Consider the following 27,141-nt stretch of genomic DNA (forward strand, 5'->3'; position numbering starts at 1 on the left):
GTACAAAGGTGATTGTAACCCACAGCAACTGATCTGGTGTGCCTTATGTTTTTTTTCTCAACCTCATTCCCCTAAAACAAATGAGTGATTTAATGAGTAACTTTCTCACAGCTAGACTGCCCAAGCCAGAGAGGAAGACCGTGAAATTTGCTCAAGCTCGAAAAGCCTTTCTTCATGAGCACAAAATCCTCAACTCACTCAGCAAAGCTTATACTTAAATCCTAGTGTGAGACCAGGCGTCTGGGTGTTGCTCTTTGCCTCTTCGTGGGCAGGAGAATGAGTTTGCTTTGTGTCTTTTTTCACATAAGGAATCATGAGGTTGTGTTTACTTAAAGATGGCCAGGATAATGTCCCTTAGTGATTTAGATTTAGGCTGACGTGATGATGGCATTGTCCCCGTTGAGCTAATGTGGCTTCGGGCGCCATTCCTGTGTTCTGATGTGAACACTCATCTCGTTGTCAGTGACACAGAGGCCAGAGATGAACTCAGAAAACTGGGACGCATAAGAAACTATATAAAGAGGGGTTTAGCACTGAAAGTAGAAATGACTACATAGTCCTCCTGACATTGTAGTATTTGAGCATTCAGTCTGTTAATTAACAGTCAGCAGTGTTGCTTCTTTCTTTCCCATTTCCTCAGACAGTGACCTCCGTCTTGCTGTTGGTCTGGTAGGCCTTAAGTTTGGGATGTGGCTGATACAGTGGTTGTCCTGCATAGCCTTTGGGCTTGGAGAGGAACTCGGGTAGTGTTTCTATGCTGTAATGTCTCCTGCTGCTGTAGGTGTGATGGTGAGCGGAATGCCCTGGATGAGAAGTTTGCCGGTGGACATGTCTTTGTCCAGAATCCCAAGCTTTGAAGGCTGAGCTGGAAAGCTGGGGGTGGGTGATGGTTTTTGGGATGCGGTTCCTCTCCAGCTGGTTGGTTGGGATTGAGATCGAAAGGGGGGAATGGATGTCATGGGAAGGGAGGACCTGGTGGAGGTAGGACTTGTCTTTCTGGTGCATCGGCATTGGTTGGAAAGGTGCTGGAGGGGAATGATGCTGAGAGAAATCCATTAGTGGATAACTTTTGTAGTAGCCCCTGCTCGCAGTATCGGCTGTAAGGGAGAAGAAGAAATGGAAAAAGTTAGAGAAGGACAAATATTTAGGCCCTGCATTGCACAATTATAACTGAACTGCACCAGGCACAATTATAGTCAAGCTAAAGTTTTCATGTGGCTACTTTGCATGTAAATAAACATGAGATTGGAGGAAAAATTATATTTGAATACTTTTGTGTTCTCTCACAAAAGTTTTGCATTTCCCTAAGAATCGTTGCGTTCACTTGGAGAGAACACAGAATGTTTGTGAGGAAACAAAGTTTGTTGGGTAATGCGAAAGATTTGCATGTGATGCAAAATTTCTTGGGGAAGCGCAAACATTTTGCAAATAAACACAAGTTTCTCTGAGGAATTCTAAAGTTTTGAAAGTGAATGCAGAGTTTGTCAGGAATTTTGCAAGCAAACAAAGTTTTATGGAGTATGTGAAAATTTTGCAAGAAAATGCAAAGGTTCTTGGGGCAGTGCAACAGTTTTGCGACTGAATCCAAAAGTTCTGTAAGCAAACGCAGTTTCTCAGGGAAACAAATTTTGTGGATGAATGTAAAAGTATTCAAATTTAATTTTTCCATCACCATGTATCCTTACGGGGCATTTGACATATTTAATAAATTAAATGCATTGATGCAAATTGATGATATTCACAGGGTTAAACTACTTGGCATAAGCTGATTGGTTTATGTTCCAGCCAGTGAGCTTACTGCTTTACATTTAAATGACTGGTTAACATTCACTAGAGCAGTTCATAGCGTACTTTTTAGATTTCCTCTGAAACCCCCCATCTTCCCCAGCTCCACCTGTATAGATCTGCTATGGGGTATTAAATATGCTATTTGTGCAGCAGCAGTTTGTCTTAAATACTCACAGCACCATATCAGCGTATTGGCAGTAACTAGTGCCTGTACTTGCTTTGCAACAACAGCAGCAGCAGCAGCAGCAATAATCTACAACTACAGCAATAACCAACAGCAGCAGCATAGCAGATCTATTACACCAAGACCAAATACATTAACATTGTCATATCCATCCAAAAATAGCTCTGGAGGAGCTATTTTCAATATTCTTCCTCTGTGTTGCTGTCACAAAGTTTTCGTATAGTTGTGGTCTGGACTTCGCTATTCTCATAGAATTAGAAAAATCATTCAAATTTACTTATAGTAATCTTTATAGTTATTGTACTTGGTGAGAACAGCCCTTTACTCCACACCATGAAGTTTGTTTTGCAGTAGAACATTTTGTTTATCTACATTGTAGGACAAATTAATCAGATGAGACAGAACTTGAAAGAAAATATATTTTCTCCATGAGAGCGGATGAAGAAATTAGTCTACAGATTAAGGGTCTATATATAAAGTTCACTTTTAGCAAATTACTAGAAGTTTTTAAAAGCTTAGCTTTTGCATGTGTAAACTGCAGATGTGGCGATTTACTGGAATACGTCATTTTAATAGGTCTTGTGTACAGCTGGCCACTAATTAACTTTAAACAAAAGGTAAATACTATGCATCTTGAATAATAAAAGCATCAGTTTGAATGAAGATATAAAAATGCAGCTTAGACTAAAAATAAAACTGAATTCCACTCTTTACACTTCTTTTGCCATTTTAAAGGTCTGATGAGAAAATAATATGCAACATCTTGTGTAGTGAGGATTATGTGTAAATCTGACAAAACACTTGAATATGCAACTCTGTCTAGATGTGTAGTCACCAGTTAAATTGAGTACCGGGGGTGAAACAGAGTAACTTTGTAGTGCCCCAGCTGTGGTCCTCACCACACCAGAGGCCTTCCCTGATTCTGTCAGTCAAATTTAGGGAATGCGGTTTCTTTATGGCATCCAGCAGAGCATGAAATAATTCAACATCTGTGAATGAAGTGTGCTTGTGCGCATAGTAACATTACCAACTGCTTTCAGTGAGTTGTACTTATTCAGCGCCAGGCCTGGTATACTGAGGTTGCTTTGAGGTTGAGAGAGTCCGGCCGATGTACCAAAAGAGAAGCCAGCGTTGTTTAGATGGTACTGCTCTGGAATACAGAAGAACATTAGAAAAGACTCCGTATCAGTATTTCATGTATAAATATGAGTTTTTCATAAATACCCTAGTAAACACATTTGGGCTTCTATTTCAAATAAATGCTGTTCAAAAATGTATCACACTTTACACCAAATCAGCATATCGAATGATTTCTGACAGACCACGTGACACTGAAGAATGGAGTAATGACTGCTGAAAATTCAGCTTTGCATCACAGGAATAAAAATAGAATAAAAATATAACAGTTGTTTCTAAATTGTAATATTTGACAATAATAATAGTTTTCTGTATTTTTGATCAGATCAATGCATTCTTGGTGAGCATAAGTAACATTACAATCTTAATCAAAATTATTTAAGAATACCATTTTACTTTCAGGTGAGAACACTAGCACAAACTACACTGTTACAATATGTACAGAAAAACATGCTGTGTCTGTGTTTAAGTCACTTTGTAGAACTGCAGTAGAGCTATTTAAATCCGCTCTATATGCTGTGACCCTATATTGACCACTGAGATGTGGTTCAGCCTGAATGACCTATTTTTCCTTGTAGGCTGTGGGTGACGGCACAGGAAGGACATTGATGCAATTAATGTACGTTAGATGTTGCTTTCTGTCTTTCCTGTTTGTTCCATTACTCATTAGTCACATTTAATTTAACATGAGCGGTGTGTTGAGAGATGTGGACAGCTGTTCTTTTAAGGTGTGTGACTGTTCTGTTGTCATTATGTGGCATCAAATGCATGTCTGGGTAATTCTGATGTTTATTTGCATGCAGTTTACAGTACATCGTCTGAACCAAGCTTGCTCAATATCATTTATGGCATTTCAGTGCTTTTAGTCTCTGCAGGTGTAGATTAGTCTTTTATATTGTTAAGGGAAGTTTTATCCTTTTCACCAGCTCTCTCGATCAGCTGAGAATGTGGTGCCCTGAGGACATTAGCTTTAATACAACATCAGCAGTGCTGTTAACCACCAATTACTATCTGTGTGCCCTCTTGACACGATCTGCTGTGTTTGATAATGATGAAGAATAAAGGAAGAAACTAATGAAAGGGTCAGGGTAAAGCATCTCTCAGGGTACAAGACTTAGCATCACAAAGAAAAATCAAACCAGATTGTTCGTAAGATTAAGTGTATGTGATGTAATTGTATGAGAAGGGTAGAAAAGAGAGGGTGATGTTCTCTGTGCACGTTAATGTCTTCATTAGGTATTTCTGACCAGACCTTTGAAGTCAAAATCATAGTCAGGAATTCCAGAGGGGTAATAGCTTTTGATGCATTATGTAATATTTTTTAGGGCTGTGTGTATTGCGTACTGAGAATTTTAGCTGGATATAAATGTAGCAAATTAGCTCAAATTGAGATGAACATAATTAATCACAACGGGTTGTTATCAATTATATATTCATCTTCAAGAATTAACTGTAGCATTAATAGTGCAATAAAATGATTTGTTTGTCCACAGTATGGACAGTTTTAATCGTCCATTGACTCTACGGAAAATTATTTCTCTGGCCACAAAAAATAATTCCCTCGCTAATACATTGCTCATAGAGCATGTAACAAAACCGAAACTTTAAAGTGACCTTGTTCTGTTAGTAGCAGACACAGACAACCAAGCGTGAATACATATGAATGTTTATTAAACTACACTACAAATGAACATGTAACATTGAACTAGACACAAACATACACACATTAAACATAGATGCCAACGCAAGGAAGGCATGGAGAGCGAGAGTGAGAGAACAGAGTGTAATGGCAGGATTTACACATCAGCTAAACACAACCTGTTAGAACCATCAGAGAATCACATCACCTTAATTAAAAATGGGTCAAAGCCTAGAAGCGCATCTAAATAGTTAACAAGCAGTTACTTGCATATTGGTTTTGTTAGTGCTGAGTAAAGTGTCCTGGTGCATGTATAATGCGTAGATTCTTGATTAATTCTTTAGGAGTGAAAGCTTTGTCATTCCAGCCATGGGTTGATTGGTCCGAAGTGAATCGACAAAGTTACTGGACTTAAAACTGCCAGAAGCTCGGACTCCCCCCGAAAGGGGAGTCGCAAGATTTCCAAGGTGATGTGTGTGTCTCCAGGGCACCGAAAGTAAAGAGAAGACCTCGCCTTTTGGGTGTGGGAGAAGTTTTATCTGGTTTCCCTGTAACACCCATTTTGGTTAGTTTGACCAATAACAAGGCACAGTTTCAGCGGGAAAGTGTTTCTTTGTCCCACTTGTCCCACCCTCATTTGCATGTTTTATGATTGTTCTGCTCAATCGGTGTAATTCTTCCCACAGTACAGTAAAAATCGTATGATGCATTTCACGATCACATAGTGTACATCATTGTTTGAGAAATAAAGAGCAGATAATTTTGATATCAAGAAAGAGACATCTAAAAGATATTAAACCAGCGATACATTCATACACCTGAATATGAGTGCTTAGAGCTTACTAATACGAATAACGAGTGGTCACTAGGCTAATATAATAAGGAAACATACAAACAGCACATGCATATCCCAGATACATTTGTAACTGATTAATTATGGTCTAAATAAAGAAAATGTCTCTACGTGTGTGTGTTATGTATCTTGTAATCGTGGGGGGTAGTCCACTAGTCAGCCAGGCCTGGTACTGAGGGTCATTTAGTTCTCTTTGGAATAAGTTTGAAGTCTGATAGAGAGGAAAGATAGTCAATCTGTTTAGCGTCTTTTTGAAAGTGGGGGGACAACCATTGGCAATTTAGCACCCATATAAAGGTTGAATGTGGGGCCAAGTCTGTGAATTATATGCAAATATCAAAAGGCTAAAAGGGGTCTCTTAAGACATAAAGTCCCAACAACAATCAAGGATCATAAGCAGATGCTACATAAAGTCATGCATATTTCCAAAGCAGTCGTCAAACAGTTTTCAGATTCCTGAAGGTTCTAAAGCACAGCATTATTGCCGTCCATGTGATCATGAAAGTACATTTTTAAATCTAATGTATGATAAAATGTTATCAAAAACAAAAATAGTTTTCATTAGTTGAAATGAAGGGGAAATAAAATAAAATATGAAAAACTTAAATGAAAATTAGAAATGCTAAAGTAAACCTGAAAAGTTGAAATTGAAGTTGTAGAATTAAAACTAAAATAAAGTAAACCTTAATAGAAATTTAATAAAATAAATTCTATTAAATTAAATTCTATTAAATTAAAATGACAAGCATTTAACTAAATTAAAAACAAAATGATTTATATGAATACTTAAAAATAAATATTTACTACGTCAAAATCTTTGAACAGTAAGATTTTTAATGCTTTTTAAAGAATTATCTTCTGCTCACCCAGCCTGCATTTATTTGATCCAAAATACAGCAAAAGCAGAAATATTGTGAAATATTTTTTTACTATTTAAAATATCTGCTTTCTACTGGAATACATTTTAAAATGTAATTTATTCCTGTGATCAAAGCAAAATTTTCAGCATTATTACTCCAGTCTTCAGTGTCACATGATCCTTCAGAAATCATTCTAATATGCTGATTTGCTGTTCAAGAAACATTTTTTTTTTATTATCGATATTTAAAACAGTTGAGTAAATTTTTTCAGGATTTTTTGATGAATAGAAAGATCTAAAGATCAGCGTTTATCTGAAATAAAAAAGCTTTTGTACCATTATACACTATACCATTAAAAAGCTTGGAGTCAGTGTAATTTTTTGATGAATACTTTTTTATTTAGCAAGGATGCTTTAAATTGATCAAAAGTGATGATGAAGACATTTATAATGTTACAAAAGTTTTCCATTTCAAATAAATGCTTCTGAATATTCTATTCATCAAAGAAACCTGAAAAATCTACTCAGCTGTTTTCAACACAATAATAATAATAATAATAATAAATGTTTTTTGAGCAGCAAATCAGAATATTAGAATCATTTCTGAAGGATCATGTGACTGGAGTAATGATGCAAAAAATTCATCTTTGAAATCACAGGAATAAATTAAATGGTAAAAATATTTCAAAATTTTTGTGTTTTTGCTCTACTTTGAATCTAATAAATGCAGGCTTGGTAAGAAAAAGAGACTTCTTTTAAAAACATTAAAAATCTTAATGTTCAAAAACATTTGACTGGTATATATGGGGAAGTGCCAGGCTCTCTCACCACTCAGTCCCAACGTTCACCCTCACTAGAGTATAATCACCCACACATGTACCAGACTGATCTGTCATCACGTACCATACATAAGCGCACACCTTGATCCTTTCCAGGAACTTGTGGATGAGCTCAAACAGTTCCTCCACTTCCACATCACACTTTTCCACCTCTCCTCCTTCTCCTGCTCTCGCCAGTCCCATGGCCAACCCAGTGCCCTACTTTGGCTCAGCAAAGGATTGCAGTGGCTTCCTGCTCCAGTGTTCTCTAGTGATCGAGATGCAGCCGCACAGATTCGTCTTAAGATAGCCTTCATCATTGCTTGCTAATAGGGTGGCCTCTCCAGTGGGCTCAAACTATCTGGGATCAAGCAGGGCCCCTCACTCGTCTCTCGATGGATTTGTGAGTCATTTCTGAGAGGTTTTCGGCTGTCCAGCTGGCGATTCTTCAGTGAGTGAACAGTTGTATCATCTTCGTCAAGAAGGAAAGATGTTAATCACTGATGATGTTCTGAATTTTCGAAACTTTACAGCTGCTAATGACTGGAACAAACGTTTGCTTCTCACAACCTATCAACAAGGATTGAATCCTGGGTTGCGGTTGCGACAACATCAGGCTTGATAAATTCATCCAACTATCCATCCACATGGCTCATCATGTACAACAATGTAAGGATGAGATGCAAAGGCAACATTCTTCCTAATACATCTGCCAGCCAGAGGACACTTCTGCTCCAGAACTAGGCACTGAACCCAAGCAACTAGGAAACACTCGTCTACCCTTCTTTGAACGGCAGAGGCGGCTGATGCAGGGGCTGTATCTGTACTGGGGTGGTGAAGGGCATGTAAGGAATACATGTCCCAACTGTCCACCTTGACCTGTGGTGAGACTGGTGAGTTTTCTCCATGATCCATCAATTGAATTTCAGCCTTTGACCTGAACCTTACTGTCCCTGGTGTATCTGTGTCTGTTGCAGCCCTCATTGACTCTGGGTCAGCTGGGAACTGTATTGCAGGGAGTCTCTACTTCAAAAGAGATTTATCCCTACCCATTACTAAGTCCAGTCAGTAATTGGCAAACCTCTCAGTAGATGTAATATCCAGTTCAGCGTGGGTCCCATTCAGATGCATGTCGGAATATGTCATGAGGAATTCATCTCACTTCTGGTTCTGGAGCAATTCACCATGGATGTCATCTTAGGTCACCCTTGGTTGAGTCAACACCAACCAGAAATCCTGTGGAAGACCAGGGAAATTCTGAAGTTGGGTGACAGCTGTTTTCCAAAAGTTCCTTGTTTTCTATAAGTTCCTCTTCTCTGCCGTCCTCCAACCCCTGTGTTGGCTGTCCAGTCTATATTGATTGAAAATCCTATGGAGAAACAATCAGTCAACATACTACCATGTTACGCTCCCCCTTCAGTGATGTTTTCTGTCCCAAGAGAACAACCCAATTGCCTCCACATCGGCTATGGGAGTGTACCATTGACCACATTCTGGGTGAGCAAGTGCCCCATGGCAAGATTTATTCACTCTCCATCCCAGAACAATAGACCGTGGAGGAGTATATTGTAGAGGCATTACAACAAGGTTACATCCATCCTTGGAGTCCCCTGCTGCTTCCAGCTTCTTTTTCGTGGCTAAGAAGGATGGAGGCTTGAGGATTTGCATGGATTATCGAGCGTTCAACCAGATGACAGTGACATTCCGTTATCTACTTCCCCTTGTCCCAGCAGCTCTGGAATGCCAAGGTGCCATTGTCTTCACCAAGTTGGACTTCAGCAGTGCTTACAACCTAATCCAGATACGCAGGGGGATGAGTGGAATTCCACATTTGTGACCCCTACCTGCAATACCTGACAGAGTACAATCTGTTCCTCAAAGTGGAGAAATATTCCTTCCATCAGTCCTTATTGCAATTCCTTGGTTATCACATCAGTAAGAGCGGTATCCAGATGGATGAGGGGAAGGCTGGTGCGATTCATAACTGGCCAACTCCTACCATGATCAAAGAGCTCCAACGATCCCTTGGATTTATAAACTTCTATCACCGTTTCAACAATAATTTCATTTCCATTGTTCATCCGCTCACCAGTCTTCTCAAGGGTAGGCCCAAGTCTCTGTCCTGAGGCGCTTTCGCACCGCATAGTTCTAGGAAGTTAGTTTTAGGAACTAGCCAGCAGGGTGGTTCCTCAAGAACCAATTTCTCTCTCGGGCCATTTTCCTGGTTGCATTTGCACCAGCAGCAGAAACTCTGAAACAGCTGACAGCGACGTCTTTATTTGCGGCATTTACAAACGTCAACAATTTCTGAATGGAGGACGCCGTGATCGGTGTTGTTTCATTGCGTGTCATGGGTTTCGTGATAATGGAGATGGAATGTAAATGCACAATTTACACCATTAAAAGAGCACAAAAATCTGACTAAATCTCCTATGACAACTTCCAGTGTTACATATCATTGAGGTTGAGGAAAGAACACAAAGCTGCAGACAACAGGTGAATGCCATTATCGCTGTTTTCCATGTTTGTGGAGTACATATCTTTACACGACTTTTTAAAAACGCTGAGTAGCCAGTGTTTCCTATGTGTTTGGCCAATCAGCGTACACTTACGTCACTGGTAGTTTCTATAGAACTGTTTTAGACCCTACTTAGTCGTTAGTAGGTGAGAACACACCAAAAAAGCGGGAACTTAAGCCAATAGTTCTAGGAGCTATGAAAAGGTTCCTCCGGTGTGAAAGCGCCTCTGGTCACCAGCAGTGAGCCTTCAGTGAGCTCAAGGAGACATTTTCCCCCGCACCACTCCTCGCCCATCCTGATCCAACCAGGCTATTCATAGTTGAAGTTGATGCTACAACCACTGGTGTTGGAGCGGTGCTGTCTCAGCAGCATGATAACTCCTCTACACTTCATGTGCCTTCTTTTCCTGCAAACTTAGATTAATTATGACATCGGGACAAGGAGTTACTCGCCATCAAGCTCACTCTAGAGAAATGGAGGCATTGGCTAGAGGGGTCTCAGCATCCATTCACAGTGCTCACAGGTCATAAGAACCTTCAGTACCTCCATGAATCAAAAAGACTTACTCCAAAACAGGCTAGATGGGCTCTCTTTTTTATATATTTCAATGTCACAATCTCCTATCGACCTGGTTCCAAGAATCTTTGAGCAGATGCTCTATCCCGTCTCTATGCTTCTGATGAAGACTTCTCCCCTCCTGTGTCCATCATTCCTCAAAAAAATCATAGTCCGCCCCATTCAATGGACGTGGATGAGGAACTTGCCACAGCCAATGTCTGCAGTCTGTCTCTGCTGGTGTGTCCCTCTAACTGAGTGTGTGTGTGTACCCTGGACCCAAGCCAACATCCAATCTGTTCATTCCTCTCTGGGCACTGGCCACCCTGGGGCCAATGTAACTCTCTCACTTTTTCAAGTTTCTGGTGGCTGAAAATAGCAACGAAGGTGAGAAGATTAGTTCAAGGCTGCAGGGAGTGTGCCATCTCTAAGAGCCCTAACTACTTACCATCAGACTCCACCTGCTGCCCGTTCCTCATTGTCCCTTGTCACACCAAGGAGTGGACTTTATCAGAGACCTGCCGCAGTCCACTGGTAACACGTGTATTTCTTGTTGCTGTCCGGTTCTCTAAATCCTGTTGTCTGATTCCCCTCAAAGGCTTACCCACAATGATGGAATCCACAGAACTGCTCTTCCAACATGTGTTCCGGTACTTCAATATCCCTGAAGAAATTGTGTCAGATAGAAGACCCCAGTTTGACCCCAGTTCATCTCCAGAGTGTTGAAGAGCTTCTTCGGTCTCCTAAGAGTTACCGTGAGTCTCTCATCTGCAGTCGAACAGGCTGAAGGAAAAAGATATATACAGGAAGTTCAGAGATTTCTGTGAACCCTCTGCCATGGCCACCAGAATTCCTGGAGCCAGTTCCTGAGTTGGGCTGTGTATGCACAGAATTCCCTCCGTTCGGCTAACAAGGCAATCCAGTGCATACTCGGTTACCAAACCCCATTATTCCCGTGGTCTGGGGAACCGTCGGACGCACCATCAGTCAATCACTGGTTTCGGGAGAGTGAGAGAGTCTGGGACCCAGCTCACATTGGCCCCTTTTCCATAGTCAAGCAGATCAGTCCATTTACCTACCAGCTCCAAATTCCTCTTGAGTACCGCATTCACCCTATATTTCAAGTTTCACTTTCTGTTCTCCCTACAGAGCCTGGCCCGATGGAGAAGGCCCCCCTCCATTGATCATTGAAGACGGAAGAATCTACTCTGTCACGGAGTTGGTTCGCTCTGCTGGCCAGTAAAGTAATATATAAGCATTTCTTTACATTTTGAACACATGTTTGTTTAAATGGAGGAAGATTAACTTGAAAGGACTGTTGAGCCCATAATAAGTGCAATTGTTCATGCATTTGAGCCGATCCACGAGGGGTCGAGAAGTTCATGAACGATCATGAAGTTCATGATGAACGTTCACGATCCACGATCGAGAAGTTCATGACCATAGAAGTCATGAACTGGTTTGGGGTGAAGAGCGGGTCGAAAACAAATCGCGTTTACATGGATACTCATCCAAACATCCTTTAACATAATATTCTGTGCATTTGCTCAAGCAGAGTAGAAAGAGGACTCAATTTGGTACTCACGTGCAGTCCGAGTCGAGTGCTTTTTACGAGCGTGTGTGTATGTGCAGAGAAACAATCTGTCACAGGGCGCGAGTACCACATTGAAATCGCTTTCGTGCTAATGCACTTTTGAATGTCTTAAAACGCTTTAATGTTTAAACTGGCAAGGCATAAACACTTGAGAATGATAAAGCAGCACTAGCCCGATCATTCAGAGAGGTGATTAGTTAAACTGCATTCTCTTAACAGCAGGTAAATTCGCTGGTGAACATAAAATGTTACATACCACTGCTGGTGTGAACGAGCCAGTGTAATGCAAATATGTCTGAAAGGTCTGACATAAGATGCCGCGTTTGTTTACATCATGTTGCGCCTCGCGTTATGAAAACAATGTTTGGGATACAATGATCAAAACTTTGTGATGAGGTGATATTGATATAGATATTGTATATGTTGAATATTCATCCAAATTATGGTGAAAACCAAAACATTTGTGTGTTAAAATAACATTTGTGTGTTCAAAAATTAAAGAAATGCTTATATTACTTTACTGGCCAGCGGAGTGAACCGACCCGGTGACGTCACACACACGGTGGTACTGCAAGATGGTGGCGCCCTTGCTCCAAAAGCTATAACAAAACATCCTTTTTTCTTTAAAACGGTTACATTAATCGTGTTTGTTATATATTTTTGTAATTAAAGTGGAAATCAATTTTCTAAATGATGTCTACTTGACTGACTGCTTCACTTTAAATACCTGGTTGACTGAGACTTAATCCCACATTACTCACTGTATTTCATGAATCTCATCCAGATCAACCTGCACCTCGTGGAAGGGGTCAGCCGCCACAACATCAAGGTCCCTGGCCCTCTGGAGCGGGCCGTGAAGGGTACTGTAAAGGAAGTGCCAGGCTCTGTCACCGCTCAGTCCCAGCGTTCACCCTCACCAGATTTACTAATCACCCGCACTAGTACTTGATTGATCTCCAATCACGTACCATACATAAGCAAACACCTCACAGTCATCGTTTGGTCTAACATTGAGCTTTGGACTGCTTACCTGTTCTCCGTGTGCAGTACGACTCTAAACCTGTGCTTCGTCCATGTCTCCTGTGTTCCCTCCTTGTTATTCCCTCCTTGTTATCTGTGTGCTCCATGTTCCTTATTGGATCTCTCCCCCTATGGATTCTCTACTTACCTGGATACTCACCTGTCTCCCTGAGGTGTGCGTTCTCCAATCTCTCCATTACCCGCAAGAACAGTGAGAGCATTTACACTTCATGTGTGATATTCTGTTGAATTCTTCTTCAATATCTTCAGTATTGCTGTAAGTATTGTTAATAAAATATAATAAATGTGATATTTGAAGCATATAAGAAAGCACATATTTTAAATAATGGAAACCAAACATGACTGGAGAAAACAGAAACACTGAATGTGCATTCTAATCAACAGTAAGAGGTTAATAAATACCATACATATAATATTCTAAGTATACTGTAAAATATATTATGCAATATATATTTTGTAATTATATTATGTAACAATAACTTCAGCCCACAAGTCTCAGTGCAGCCTATAGCCACTCCATCCATCCATAACTATGTTACATTTTTCCAAAAGCATCTGTGTTACGACTGTGCTAATATTATGTAGTGAACTGCTGATGGGTTTAAAGTGAATTACCATTTAGCTGAGGTTTGGCTTCAGGGACAGACTGATGTATGACTCAAAAAAAAAAAAAGTGCCCAAAAGTGAAATCTCTTGTCCATATAAGCTCAAAGGTAAACATCCTGCCAGTCATATTTGGGAATGGCAATGTGAATTGAATGGGGGATTGAGAATGTGCAGCAGAGATGCACTAATATTGGATGGGGTGGCATCTGTGTATTTGTGCGTCATTGTTCATGCTCTTCATTGGCGTGCCACCATCTCCCACTATGTTGTGTATGTTCTTAGCCCTGAAGCAATAGAGATGTCTGTGATGCTATAGTGTGTGTGTGTGTGTGTGTGTGTGTGTGTGTGTGTAGTGGCATATAAAAACAAAGCCTGGAATGCCGGAGGCAGAGAATTAAAGAGCGGACTGCATAAGCGGAAGTCTAAAATTGGACGGTCCGTCTTTGTGCATGACACTGTCATGCCACAGCACATGTGCTCACATAAACACACATGCTGGTTTACAAGCTCTTATACCTGATATTAACCTCTGAGGTTTTTGACTGGTCCCTGTTATTTAAGGTCTTTTGTCACACTCTTAATAATAAAGGTTCCAAAATGGGCTTTTCACATTGATACCATTTTGGATGCCATTTTAGGTTCTTTTCTGTGAATGGTTCTTAAAATAACCATTTTCTTCTTAATGTGAAGAACATTTCAATAATCTGAAGAACCTTTTTTCCACTATAAATTACCTGTTGTCCAATGGAAAGTTTCCATGGATGTTAAAGGTTCTTTGTGGAACCTTATGCCTTTATTTTATTTATTTTTTAAACCATACTTTTTAAGAGGGCGAGATGAAAGAGTGTGGAAGTATTTTAACTATGTCTGATTATGCTTTCAAAAGCACAGTAAATGCATACAATATTTTTGTCTTTAGGCATTTTGGCATGATAGAGAATGCAGAAAGAAAGAAAACAACAAATAATGCAAATTAATGAAAGAATATGATACATTCTTAAAATAACAGTTCCAAAGGGGAGTTTTGCAGTGATGCCGTATAAGAACCACTTTGGTTTCCCAAAAGAACATTTTCAGTTTTTAAAACAAGCATTTTTTTCCTACTGTGAAGAACATTTTAATAATCTAAAAACCTTTTTCCACTATAAAAAAAACTTGGAAAGTTCAATGAGCTCTTTTAATGGAAAAGTTCATCATAAATGCCAATGAAGAACCTTAATTTTAAGAGTCTACCTAAGGAGAGGTAATTTCATGGAGGCTTAATGCAAAACTGTTGAAGGATGTACATACACTGTAGTGTAGTGAATGAATTTCACCAGATGAGTTTATTTGAAATCTGAGTAGAAATAAAGGGCAATTGAACTCCGGCACATTCCAGCTTATGAGAATATCTGGAAGTGCATGCATAAGAATCTTCGGTCCCACTTTATATTAGGTGGCCTTAACTACTATGTACTTACATCAATAAATAAGTACAATGTTCTTATTGTGTTCATATTGTATTGCAAAACACTATTGCTGCTATTGAGGTGGGATACGGGTAAGGTTAGGGAAAGGTTTGGTGGTATGGGTAAGTTTAAGGGGGGGTTAAGGTGTAAGGGATGGGTCAACAGTGTAATTATAAATGTAATTACAGAAATTAAATACAGATGTAATTACATATAGATATGTTTAAAAATAGAAGTACAATGTAATAAAATGTATGTACACAATAAGTGCACTGTATCAAATGATTAATTTAAATGTAAGTACATAGTAGTTAAGGCCACCTAATATAAAGTGGGTCCGAATCTTCTAGCAGTTGTATTACAAGAATAAATCAACATCACAGATAAATTACTGCGAGAGACGGCAACATTCATGCTAAATTTGAATTGCATGCTGAATTGACGCAAGCTTTTTTACTCTGTTTTGTAATGCGTTTTCATTTGAATCAGGATATTCCATGAGTAAAAATATGAGGCAGGAGTTGGTAAAAGTGGATGCTGAATGGAATAAGAGCAAATGTCAGTTTGCTAAAATATTGCATACATATCTGATATTGCATACATACCCACTTCAGCCCAGTATATATCAAAGTATACAGTTGTAGCTGCTGTTAATGCAATTAAGCCACCTCTGAGCAGCATTAAAAGGGGGCAGTTGTGGCCTAATGGATAGAGAGTTGGACTTGTAACCTGAAGGTCATGGGTTCGAGGCTCAGGTCCGGCAGGGAGTGTCGGTGGGGGGAGTAAATAACCAACACTCTCTCCACCCTCAATACCACGACTGAGGTGAGACCCTTGAGCAAGGCACCGAACCCCCAACTGCTCCCCGGGTGCCGCAGCATTGGCTGCCCACTGCTCCGAGTGTATGTTCACTACTGTGTGTACACTTGGATGGGTTAAATGCAGAGCACAAATTCCGAGTATGGGTCACCATACTTGGCCACACACCACTTCCCTTTTTTTTCCCCTAAACAGTCTGTGTAAAGACACCTAAATGCCACTTCAGATGCACTTCTGTGCCAACTTTGTAGTGTAAATTTGTAGTGTAAAAACATCAACATGCTGTGCTCAGGGAATAGAGACCAGTGATGACATTTCTCAAAATATCGTCTTTTACCTTCAACAAAAGAAGAAAGTCATACAAGTTTGTAACAACATGAAGGTATGTTGTATGAAGGTGAATAAATGATAAGAGGGATTTAAATTTTTGGGTGAATTATCTCTTTTTGTTTTAGAACAAGTTTTATATTTTGATTATGGAGGCAAACTGCTACTGATAAATTGTTCACAACAAGGACAGAATTTTTAATGAAATAGTTAATAAGGTTAATTCTGATTTCATATTGAGTGAAATGAATGGTTGCTAAATGCAACATCAACTTCAGCTGACTTACAATATACCGCTATTGGTGCCATAATATATAACATCTTTTCAAGGCTTCTTGTGATCGCACAGCCTGAGGCCTTTTAACCATCTAGTGCTCATCACACTTGCTCTTCCAGACAGTGTGGCAGTTTAAAATTCCCAATTTAACCGTACACAGATAAAAACCTATGTGAAGACATGTCGTTTGAACCCTGGTATTAAACATCACCTTCCCAGTGCAAGACCTAGAACTGCACAAGCGCTATAATCTTCACACCATTTCTGGGGACGCAGAGAGATGTGTACAGTCACATTGCTAAAGCCTCTAAGCACTGTGGAGCTAAACTTAAATCCTCCTCATATAGAGGAGAGGAAAGTGTGCCGCTTAAGCCTGGCACAAACGCTGGTTATCAGAATAAACCCCACATCAACTGTCGGTCTGAAACCCTCTGCATCTCAAGCCTATGTAAATCCACCAAGTGGAATCACAGATGAGTAATAAAAAAGGAGGTTACAGATGTATTTTCCTCTGGCTCTTGAGGAGAAATGGAAATTATGAGGGAGAAAACCAAAGATAAAAAGAAAGGTGTAGAAAAAGACATATGTGGCTTATTTAATGTTGTCCAAAACCTTCTTTTATTTTCTATAGAAGAAACAACAGGTTTGAAAAGACATGATGGTGAATGAATGATGACAGAACTTGCATTTTTTGGGAACTGTATTTGTCTATTTAGTTGTTTTTTGCTATTAACAAGAACAGAGAGAAGTGAGCAGCTGTGAGCCAATGATTCACATTGTGTGTTGTCATGCAATACTCTTGGGAAGTGAGCCCCTTGGGAAGTTGTGTGAGCAGACATGTACAGGTGATGCATCCATAAATGTAGAATCTATAGCGATTTATTTTTTTTTTCCTTTAATTTATTTGTATTAGGGGAAAACAGCTGAGTAAGTGATCTTACCGCTGCGGCTGCGAAGCATCCTGGCAGAAATACCATTTGCTCCGGTAGATGTGTTGCTCAGAGGTCCATCCACCTCCCCACCTGACTGCTTCAGCAACTCCTGCAGAGTCCTGCGAGGAGACAAGAGTAATCGTTTACTAACTATTATATCCAACAGGGATGTCATTCCAAATTAAATCAACAATGCTTCTTAATTTATGATTTAAATGAATCCTTTGCAAAGACCCGCCCCCTTCGTTACTTATACTACAGTATGTCCGACAAGCCATAGCACTCTCACTCAGTGTAAAATACATCGTGGAGCAAAGAGTAAACCGAAACGTGCTGACAGACAAGACAAAACAGGTACTTTAGGTATGAAACAGTCTCAGCTTTCAAATTTGATAATTTTTTAAGAAATTCAAACAATAAATACCATTATGTGGCTCTTTAATTATGTGACAGATCACTAGCACCTCAGTTCAAGTAACACGTGAACCAATCATCTCTTCCTCTTCACTGGTTATAATATGAAATAAACATGAATGAACATCAGAAGATATCTGGTTTCAATCGCGGAAAGACGTCAATACACAACATTTTTCAAGTTCACGTCCACCAAGGTTAATCTACTCTCCTGTCTGGTTTGTTTGTTGGACAAATTCTGAGTTATGATTGAATTAAAGTTCCCAAATTAATTTGAGGAAGTGCAATTAAAATGCTATTATATAATTCAGAAGTTTTGTTACAATTTTTTAGTTTTTAAGTGAAGTACTCATTAATGCTCACCAAGGCTTCATATATATTATAAATAATACAGTTACAGTAATTTATGTATTTTATAGCAATTTTATTGTTTTAGTAACATTTTATTTTGATGGTCCCTTTTGAGCATTGCGTTGACAAAAAATAACTTTGCACCTATATGTCAACAAAATCTCATTAAGAGTATTCGTAGACTCTTTATTGTGATGGAGTCCCAACAGACATTCTACTGAATGTAAGTAACTTTGCTTGTACATGTCAACTTCTTCTAACCCTAACCCTACCAGTCTACTAATACTGTACTAACAGTCTAATGAGAGTTAGTTGATATGTAGGTGCAACTTTACTTATAGTCAACAGAATGTGTTAAAGGGACCATCAAAATGAAGTGAAACCATTGTTTCTTCTCATGAGACAGTGTAGTGTAAAAGGAAATTAGAGGAGAGAAATGGGAGGAGAAGATCAGGACATGACCCAGGCTGGGTCAAATTCATGTCATGGACAAGTGCGCTACCATCTGCGTCACTCAGTCTGACAGAAATACTACATTTTGAAGTATGTTTGATGTTGTAATCCCATATAATAGGTTGGATCAGAAAGTGGCACTAACTGGATTTGATCTCAGGTTGGCTGATATATTGTAATAAAGCAATTCATCAGAGCAGTGTATTGGATTTGTAGCTATGGATGTGTATATCAGTATATTATAATGTAGAGCTGTGAGCCCTGAGGCTGACAATCAGCATATGGTGATATTTTACCAATACAGTCATTTAGCATAAACTGGCAGTCAATAGACGGTTTGTGTAGCAGCTAGTCAATGAATTCACACTCAATATGTTCTCTGTGTGTATACTGTATGTACTTTATAACAGTTACACTGGTCACATTTAAAAAAAAAATGCATTTAAGCAGTTAACAGGTCTTGGTATCCACAGCACTGGATGTTTTCGAGGGCTGTGCTGCTTACTCTTGTCCTAGAGTTCACAAACCCGTCCCTGCATCCCTGATTCCTCCTGGGTGCTGTGTTCTTCAAATCCTTGACACTCCATTATTGCTCTATTTCCTACGACCTCCGCTTGTATCCATGGTGAGGTCTCTAATTCTGTCCAGCACCCTTTAACCAACAAGGGACTGTGATGAGATCTAACGTGATTGTCAAGCACAAGCGCACTGGCCCTTGGCCGGCCGATGCCAATGGCAGTAGGCCACCGCAGCCTAAGAAAAGCAGCACATCAGAAAGGCTTGAGAATATATTCACCCCGGTGATGCGCTTTTCCAGGGAGGACAGAAATGGCATCTGCAGTGGAGCAGAGAAACGGATAGCAATGAAATTGGATGGCAACAGCCACTCCTGTGCCATCTCCATTTGAATCCCAGTGCTTTTGGAATTCTCTTGAGGAAAGTAAAACTCAACTCAAACTAGAGGATAAACATTATCTGTTTGTTCTAGATCTCTCTGGGGAGCTCACACGTATTGGTCATTGGGCTGGACGATCCTGAACAGCTGTCCTTCTCTCTCAATATGTCCATGATACCGGTGCCTGAGCATATTTTTTAGCAGAACTGAGTAGACTCAGATACAGAATAAAATGGAATAGATGGTGGCTGTATTGAAGTTCTGTCTCCTAATTAATTGAACCAGTCACATGTTTGTTTACTCTATATGTATGAATATTAGCTGAATAAATGAATATTAGCCAGCCTAAAAAAAAAAGTGGTTATTTGAGCTAAGGAAGTGAAATTTATGACACCATTGTTGTTAGATTTTATTAATTATAAATGCATTATTTGGTGTAAGGAAAATGTATGTTTCAATGTTTTTCCAAAATTTCACGTTTCACAGAGGAACTTTGGCAAAGGTTTTACAATTCCGTGATAAACTGCATTTGCTCACAAAACATTCTCCAAATTTCTGTAAGACTTTTGAGGACATGCAAAACAATTGAATTATATGCTCTCCTTCCATCTCATATTTATATAGACCTGTAAGGTGTTTTTTTTTTTGTTTTTTTACTTAGGGGATGCTGTTGGCATACTTGTAATAAAGTTAAAGTAAAATACACAAATCGTATTAGATTTCTGATTAAATAAAACAGTAATTTATGTTATAAAATCATGTGTATGTTTTGATTTAAATGTCAGAAATTATAGCTTACATTAATAAAAATCACAAACATGACTTAATTTTAGATATACAGATTTATTCATTAATGTGTTATATATTTTCTTCAAATGGATTATGAAAACTTAAATATAAGGGTGTCTAAAAGACCACATTTAAACAATACATAACACACATAAATAAACAATCATCTCAATAAAATGCTGATAAAAAAAAATCACATGCTACTGTTTAGAGCCGCAGCCCTGCAGAGTTTTGTTTCAACCCTAATCAAACACACCTGAACAAGCTAATCAAGATCTGGAGGATTACTAGAAAGCTACAGACAGGTGAGTTTTAATTAGGGTTGGAGCTGAACTTTGCAGGGCTGTGGCTCTCCAGGACCGGCGTTTGCCACCCCTGCTTTAGACCATTTACAAATGTAAAATCGACAAATACAATGCTAAGATTACCCCTGCATCTGAAAATAAAGCAAAATACAGTGATTGATTTATAGTTGTTTTATAGTTATTTTCAAAGCTTTCAATTGACTCTTATTTAAAAGAACTTCATAATTGTTTATTTAATTCTAACAAGTAATTTTTGGTTAAAAACTAACCAAAATGAAAAATAAATTATTTAGAATTTCTGCACAGGAGAGACTTGGTGTTGTTTCCAAACAAAAGGAAATATATATCAATATCGACTATCGGCCAAAATGAGTTGAAAAATATCGGCATAACTGATATCGGCAAAATGACCTGACACACTTTGAAGGGACTTGATAGATTTTTGAGAACATTGTTAGTTTGCCTGTTAATCAGTGTTTAAGGCCTCCTTCTATATTTTTCTTAACATCCGTCTCTCTTATCAAGCGAATGTGACAGTTGTTTTTCTTTAAGTCCAGCTGTGTTTACCAGCTAGTGCTTTCGTCTTGTATGGGATAGCAATTTATAATCTCGAGATGGTTGTTTTCAGTCATGTCGACATGACTGTCCTTATAATTGAGGGTGACATTGAGGATGTGCCATGCTTATGCTCAGACGGTTGAAGTCTTTTACTCCAGCTTTGCTAGATATCCTGCTGGGCTTTCACCCTTTGCCTCAGTGGACACAGACTTGATCCTGACTCCCGCTGCCCTGATGTCTCTCACACACACTGAGCTGTGCAGAGTGACACACTTTCGCCCACAACAAAAAATACAGACCATGGTCTAGGAGACAGTGAGGTCTGAAAACAAGGGCATCCTGGGATAGTCCTTCCTAAGGGGTTCAGATATACAGTGTCATGGCAGCTAGTCATGCTGAGTCAGAAACAACGGTATCTGACATGACTATTCAATCACAATAGGGCCAAATTGTATTGTCTCTTCATCACTAAATCATCCTCCTTTTCCTATTGCAGCTTTATGGTGCATATTTTTATTTACAAACTGCCTCAGCTTTTTTTAAATTAAGAAGCAAACAACTAGCTGATATGGACGCAAGAGAATGTGTTTTAGTCCAGATGACCTTAATAGTCTATTTGAAGGGCAGATATTGGTGGTAAGGCAAATAATATTTGTAAAATGCTTTGTACTCAAAAGTATCATACTACACAATGTGTGAGAATTCAGATTTGTTTGGCTTTGTTATTTCTCTTCTTCTGCATGCACACAGTAGATATCAATAAAACAAAGGGAGCATAATGAGGTTCACCCTTTTAAAAAAGATATGATAGCTACACTAACTCAAATTACAGAGCTATGTTTGATTCAAAGGTATAATTAGTATGATTGTCTCATTTAATTGTAATTTTCATTACTGCATAATTTATTGCGCAATATAACCGGTTGTAGCGCAGTCATACCAATGAGAGCTTGTACAGGCGACCCTGTCAAATTATCTCAGTGCGGTTGCATTTTGTGTGGAACAGGATTCTGGATCTTTGGATCTGTGTCGAGTGATTTTATCAGCAATTATTCGTAGGGTGCTGCATCGAATTATATTGCAGGAGGAACAGCTTCGCCTCGCTTAATGCAATGTAGAACTGAATTACTCTTGTAATGCGTGTCCCGCAGATAACTAATTAGTCAAATTCCCATTGTGCCATCCTAATAAGCCCTCATGCCATTTACTTAATGTGCACAGATTCATATGAAATAATTTGCACACTATTTCTATGATACTTACAGCAGAAGTAGGCTTATTTTCAATTTGCAGCAAAAGTAAAATCAAATAATTATTACCATGGTAAAACATTTTTGCTCTCTAAAGGAATTTTTGGGCATGGTAAAATGCCAAAGCATTAAAAACATTATTCATAATATAGGTTTTGTGTGTGTGTGTGTGTCCCCAAGTAATACCAGTAAATTTCAGTCCCCGTTATAGGAAACAGGGTTAATACCTACAGAATGAAGTGTTCTGAAAATCTAAAATAGCAGAAAGTTTTGTGTGAGGGGTTTAGGTGTAGGGTTACCCCCCCCGGTCTATAATGCATCCCTGCCTCTGCTGAATTACTTTTATCGTGATCCGATTGGAGTGCTTCGAAAGAGTGAATAATTTTGCAATGCAATGGTTAACCGATTTGGCATTTCAAAAAGCTCCATTGATACTGTGTTCTTTGCTCGCTTTCTCTACATCATTTATTTTAAAAACTTAGCCTACTGTACCTAAAAGTTAAATAAAAACTACTGTACTTAAAAAGTATAAAAAACTGTACTGTATTTACAAGTAAAAAAATTTACAGTACGTGATAAAAAAAAATTAACACAGGCATCGTTTAGCCACCTTGCAAACTTTTTAAAAGTGTTTTAACATTAATTTATATTTAATTCAGTGATTCCTCTGCGTACCACACTTTGAGAATCAGTGCACTATGCAAATTTTTCTAAGAATTTTATATTTGTTGCGTAGTATCATTTTCCGGTATTTGGTCCTGTCCTGCTGGTTGCCCTTTTCTCATCCTCTCTTTTTCTTTGCTTAATAAAAGTGTAACAGAGTAGGATTGTGTAATTTGTCCTGTCCTCTTATGCTAAACAACTAACACTAGGTGACCCCTCATTGTGATTTCACAACTCTTACAAAGAATATAGTCTGTTATTTCTTCATATATTGTAAGAGTCAGAAAGTTTTGTATAACATCATCATGTCAAGTACAGCAGCCTGCACAAATCCGTCTCAGCCAGCAGGCAAATGCACGGCTAGAGAAAAGCCCAAAGAGAGAAGTAATGAGTAGTTTTGTCAGAGAGCACAGACCCACAGAAGCCAGCAGGACACAAAGGTCAGTGCACACCCACTAAGAATCAACCATGCGGTAGAGACCTCTCCAGAATCTGAGAGACACATTAACACACAGCGCCCAGCCATGAGCAGCCACATCTCATTCATGTCAAATGAGTTCATACAGTTTGGAGCCACAGGAAGGACACAGGTTGAAATCAGACAAACAAGCTCAGGAGTATTAGGAGAACTAGTAAGCTTAATAATATGGCCCTTCCTTAGTCTGTCTTTCTTTCAAAAAGTAAACCTGAATTTATGTGTATCTGGAGGCTTTTACAGAGACTCATATACAGAGAATATAAAGAGCTTCATATGCATCCAGAGTCCTGTCAGTGAATTTCCTTTCTTTTATAGCCTTGAAGGCTTTTCATCTTTTTCTGTTCTGATGTATCCAGTACAGTGACCTCAAAGACAGTGCCAGGGGTTTTCAAACTGTTTAATGCTAAGGAAACCCAAACATGAGATATAATTTAGACAACTGTATACTTTTATGTATACAGACCCATTAAAACTATGTATGAAAGACAGTTATGGAAATAACAGATTGATGTTATAGTGACAAAGTTGTTTCCAAAATTGGAAATTGAATTGTTAACATTTATTTGTCATTGTGCTACAGCCAAGAACAATTTAATAATTAATTATCAGAAAAATATTTGCATTTCATACCAAGTATATTTTTTCTGCCTATACTATTACAATATAAACTTGTTAATTTAATTTTTATTAAATTATTTTAAATAAAATTCAGATTCATTTGTTTAGCATTTTTCATAATATCATTCTTAAAAGAAAACAATGCCAAACAATAAAGATGACAGTGGCTAGGAAAAACTCTATGACAATATGTAAATCTAGTTTTATTTCTTACACATTTTGAGCTTTTTTTTCCTCAAATTTCCACTGCCTCTGGAAACTTCTGAAGGGCATGCAAGTAAACCCAGATTCAACTAAAAATGCAACTCTTAAGTGACAACCGGTGATCAAAAGACATTTAGGCTTTGACGTTTTGATAACTACTCATATGAATTGAAAGGAGAGTAAGCAAACAATGACAGAATTGTCCGTTTTAAGCAGAAGGTGTGACTTGAATGTGTAGTTTCTTCCATAGAATTTTACATGTTTTTTTATCTACAGTAATCATGCAACCCAATTATCAATTTACAATTTATGGGGTAAGTTGCATTCAAAATCCAGTTGGCTAAAAAAATCTATGCCAGATCCAGAAGGTCTCACATTATATAAATGTGATATCTCAAAGATTTCTGCCCCTCAGGACACCCATGGTGGAGCAGCATACCCTGCCCAGCATGATAATTATTTTCTTTAACTGTAGATGGGATATTGTATGGCATAGAAACCTCAGCATGCTGTTTAAGATGTGATCTGAATCATAGATTGCAGTATAACTGCTGGAATCCACATTGAATTATGTCTCACATAATCATGACTCACATTCTGTGTGTTGTCTATATGATCCTACCCCTGTTTTATGTCCTTTATTGTTCAGCAATGACACACATTTAAATGAATGTAGGCCATTCCTGTGCCTACATGACAAAACTTTGACTACAAAGTATAGATGGAGTGTATAAGTTAAGCCTGACAGATAAAACCTGCTTTTCTCTTCTCTGTTTGACTGTTGGAGAGTTTTGAGGAACATGATTCACTGGTAAATATTCAGATATGACTGGAAATGGAAGTGTGAAATTATTTAGGAGCCCAATTCAACATCTATTTTAATGGAGTGAATGGAAGTGTATAAATTAGTTCTCTAGAGCTGAGAAGTCTAGCAGTAGCCTCTAGTAGCATCTTCGGATGAGTAATTTTGTTCTCCAAATGTGTTCATCTCGATAGGGCTGTTTTCATTATTGGGTCATTTCTTGTCTAAAATGGGGTTACAGCAAAACACTGTGAGAATTATAAATTCTCTGTATTTTGTTATATTGCTCATGACAGGTAACTTGATATTCATAAAGGGATTTTGAATATTTAGAACGATGAGACCAAAGGTTCGATTTGACGTTTGGAGAGAAAGGAACAGAGAAGGAGAGCTGGGAACTGAGACATAAGAAAGAAATATTCAGGTTGGATGGGGTTAGCTTTGCCATGAATATTAAAATAACCTTAGGACAACACTCTAAAAAAAAATCTTCCATTCTTTTTATGTCTCTAGTACAGATGAATGCTAAATTCAGAAGAGCAGCATACATATAAATGGCTTTAGTCTTGGCTGGATGCTGTTACTTGGTCTTTGGTTTACGATACAGATTTTAAGGCTGGCTAAAAAATATCCCTGGCCAAAATAGCCAACACACTCTATTAGAACTTTTAACATAAAAAACGCATGGAATCTTCTCTGTTTCATAGTGAGCTGTCTATCTAAACAGCATTTTGAAACACAGGTCTGCTTCTGGTGTGAAGGCTTTTCCAAAAAAAAAAAAAAGTAGGCAGCATATGTTCCTTTAATAAGCTTTCTTTAACCCAAACTTTAAAGGGATAGTTGAAAATGAAAATGAAAATTTTGTCATTAATTACTCACCCTCTTAAATGTTTATCTAAAGTAATTTTTGCTTATTAGTGTGGTTGAATTGGATCATTGAAGGTGAGCAGCAAAATCATTGCTTAATAAAATAGGTTTAAATACATAAAGGATATTTGTGTTATGTGACATTTAATTATTGCAGGTTTGCATCATATTATGAGTTTGCATTTACTGTTTTTATTTATTTTGAGGAATACAGAATCTGTTTTGTGCAAGTGAGATGTGTAAATGCATTTGCACATTTAGTCTAGAACTACAATAACCGTCATGTTTACTCATTGCACACAGCGCCTCTATGCTTACTCCCGATTTCTCTCAACATGGGGACAAGAGATCAGTCAATAAATGGGAAAACAAAGTAACTGACGTTGCGTTTTTGAAAAAGTAACTGAGATATTTTATTGTAAATTAAAAATGATTGCATTATTAGTTACTTGGGGGAAAAAAATGTTATCCATTACCACCAACTCTATTCCATTGTGGCAGCTCACTAGACTTTGTAACGGAGCTCATTTCTACTCACCTGGAGTTACTGAGGTCATTCTGGCCTCCACGGCTCTTCTCCAGCCCCAGTTTGGTGAAGATTCCCACCAGGACCATGATGGCCACCACACCGCAGATGATATACACAATCATGTGAGTCCGATCCCACTCATGTTCTGGCTGCACCTCAGTGTTGGCGGCCACTGGTTTTCCAGTGTTGGCCCAAATTGGAGTATCATAGTTGGAGCAGGAGGTCTGATCCAGTCGCTGCTGGCGGAACTGACAGCAGAACCGATAGAAACAGGTGCCGCAACAGTACAAGAATATATCTACATTACAGTTAAAGGGAGGGTCCCACTGGCCCATGACATCATAGTAACCCCGGCAGCGGGTGCCAGTGGACGGCAAAGTGTCCTCCTCCACCTCTGCAGGTGTGGTCAAAGTTGGAGGCCCCTCTGATGTCACAGAAATCAACAGAGGATCAATAGTCTGATTGGCTGTTTGGATGTCCATATCAGTAGAAGCCTCGTCCTGTGCTTTAGCAGCCCGTCCCACGATGGCAGTGAGCAGAAGATGTAGTAAAAAACTATTTCCAGCCAT

At 38.7% G+C, this 27,141-nt stretch overlaps 1 protein-coding gene across 1 annotated transcript; it reads right to left on the bottom strand.

The window, feature by feature from the left end:
* Window positions 1–636: 636 nt before the first annotated feature.
* LOC306851981 (protein shisa-9B-like) lies at window positions 637–27,141 on the bottom strand (the record flags this gene model as incomplete). Its single annotated transcript, XM_079388529.1, has 4 exons — window positions 637–1,097; window positions 3,000–3,122; window positions 17,406–17,515; window positions 26,582–27,141. The coding sequence occupies 4 exons, from the start codon at window positions 27,139–27,141 to the stop codon at window positions 637–639; spliced, it is 1,254 nt and encodes a 417-aa protein (XP_079244655.1).

Source organism: Barbus barbus (assembly GCF_936440315.1).
Source record: "Barbus barbus genome assembly, chromosome: 32".
Classification (NCBI taxonomy): Eukaryota; Metazoa; Chordata; class Actinopteri; order Cypriniformes; family Cyprinidae; genus Barbus; species Barbus barbus.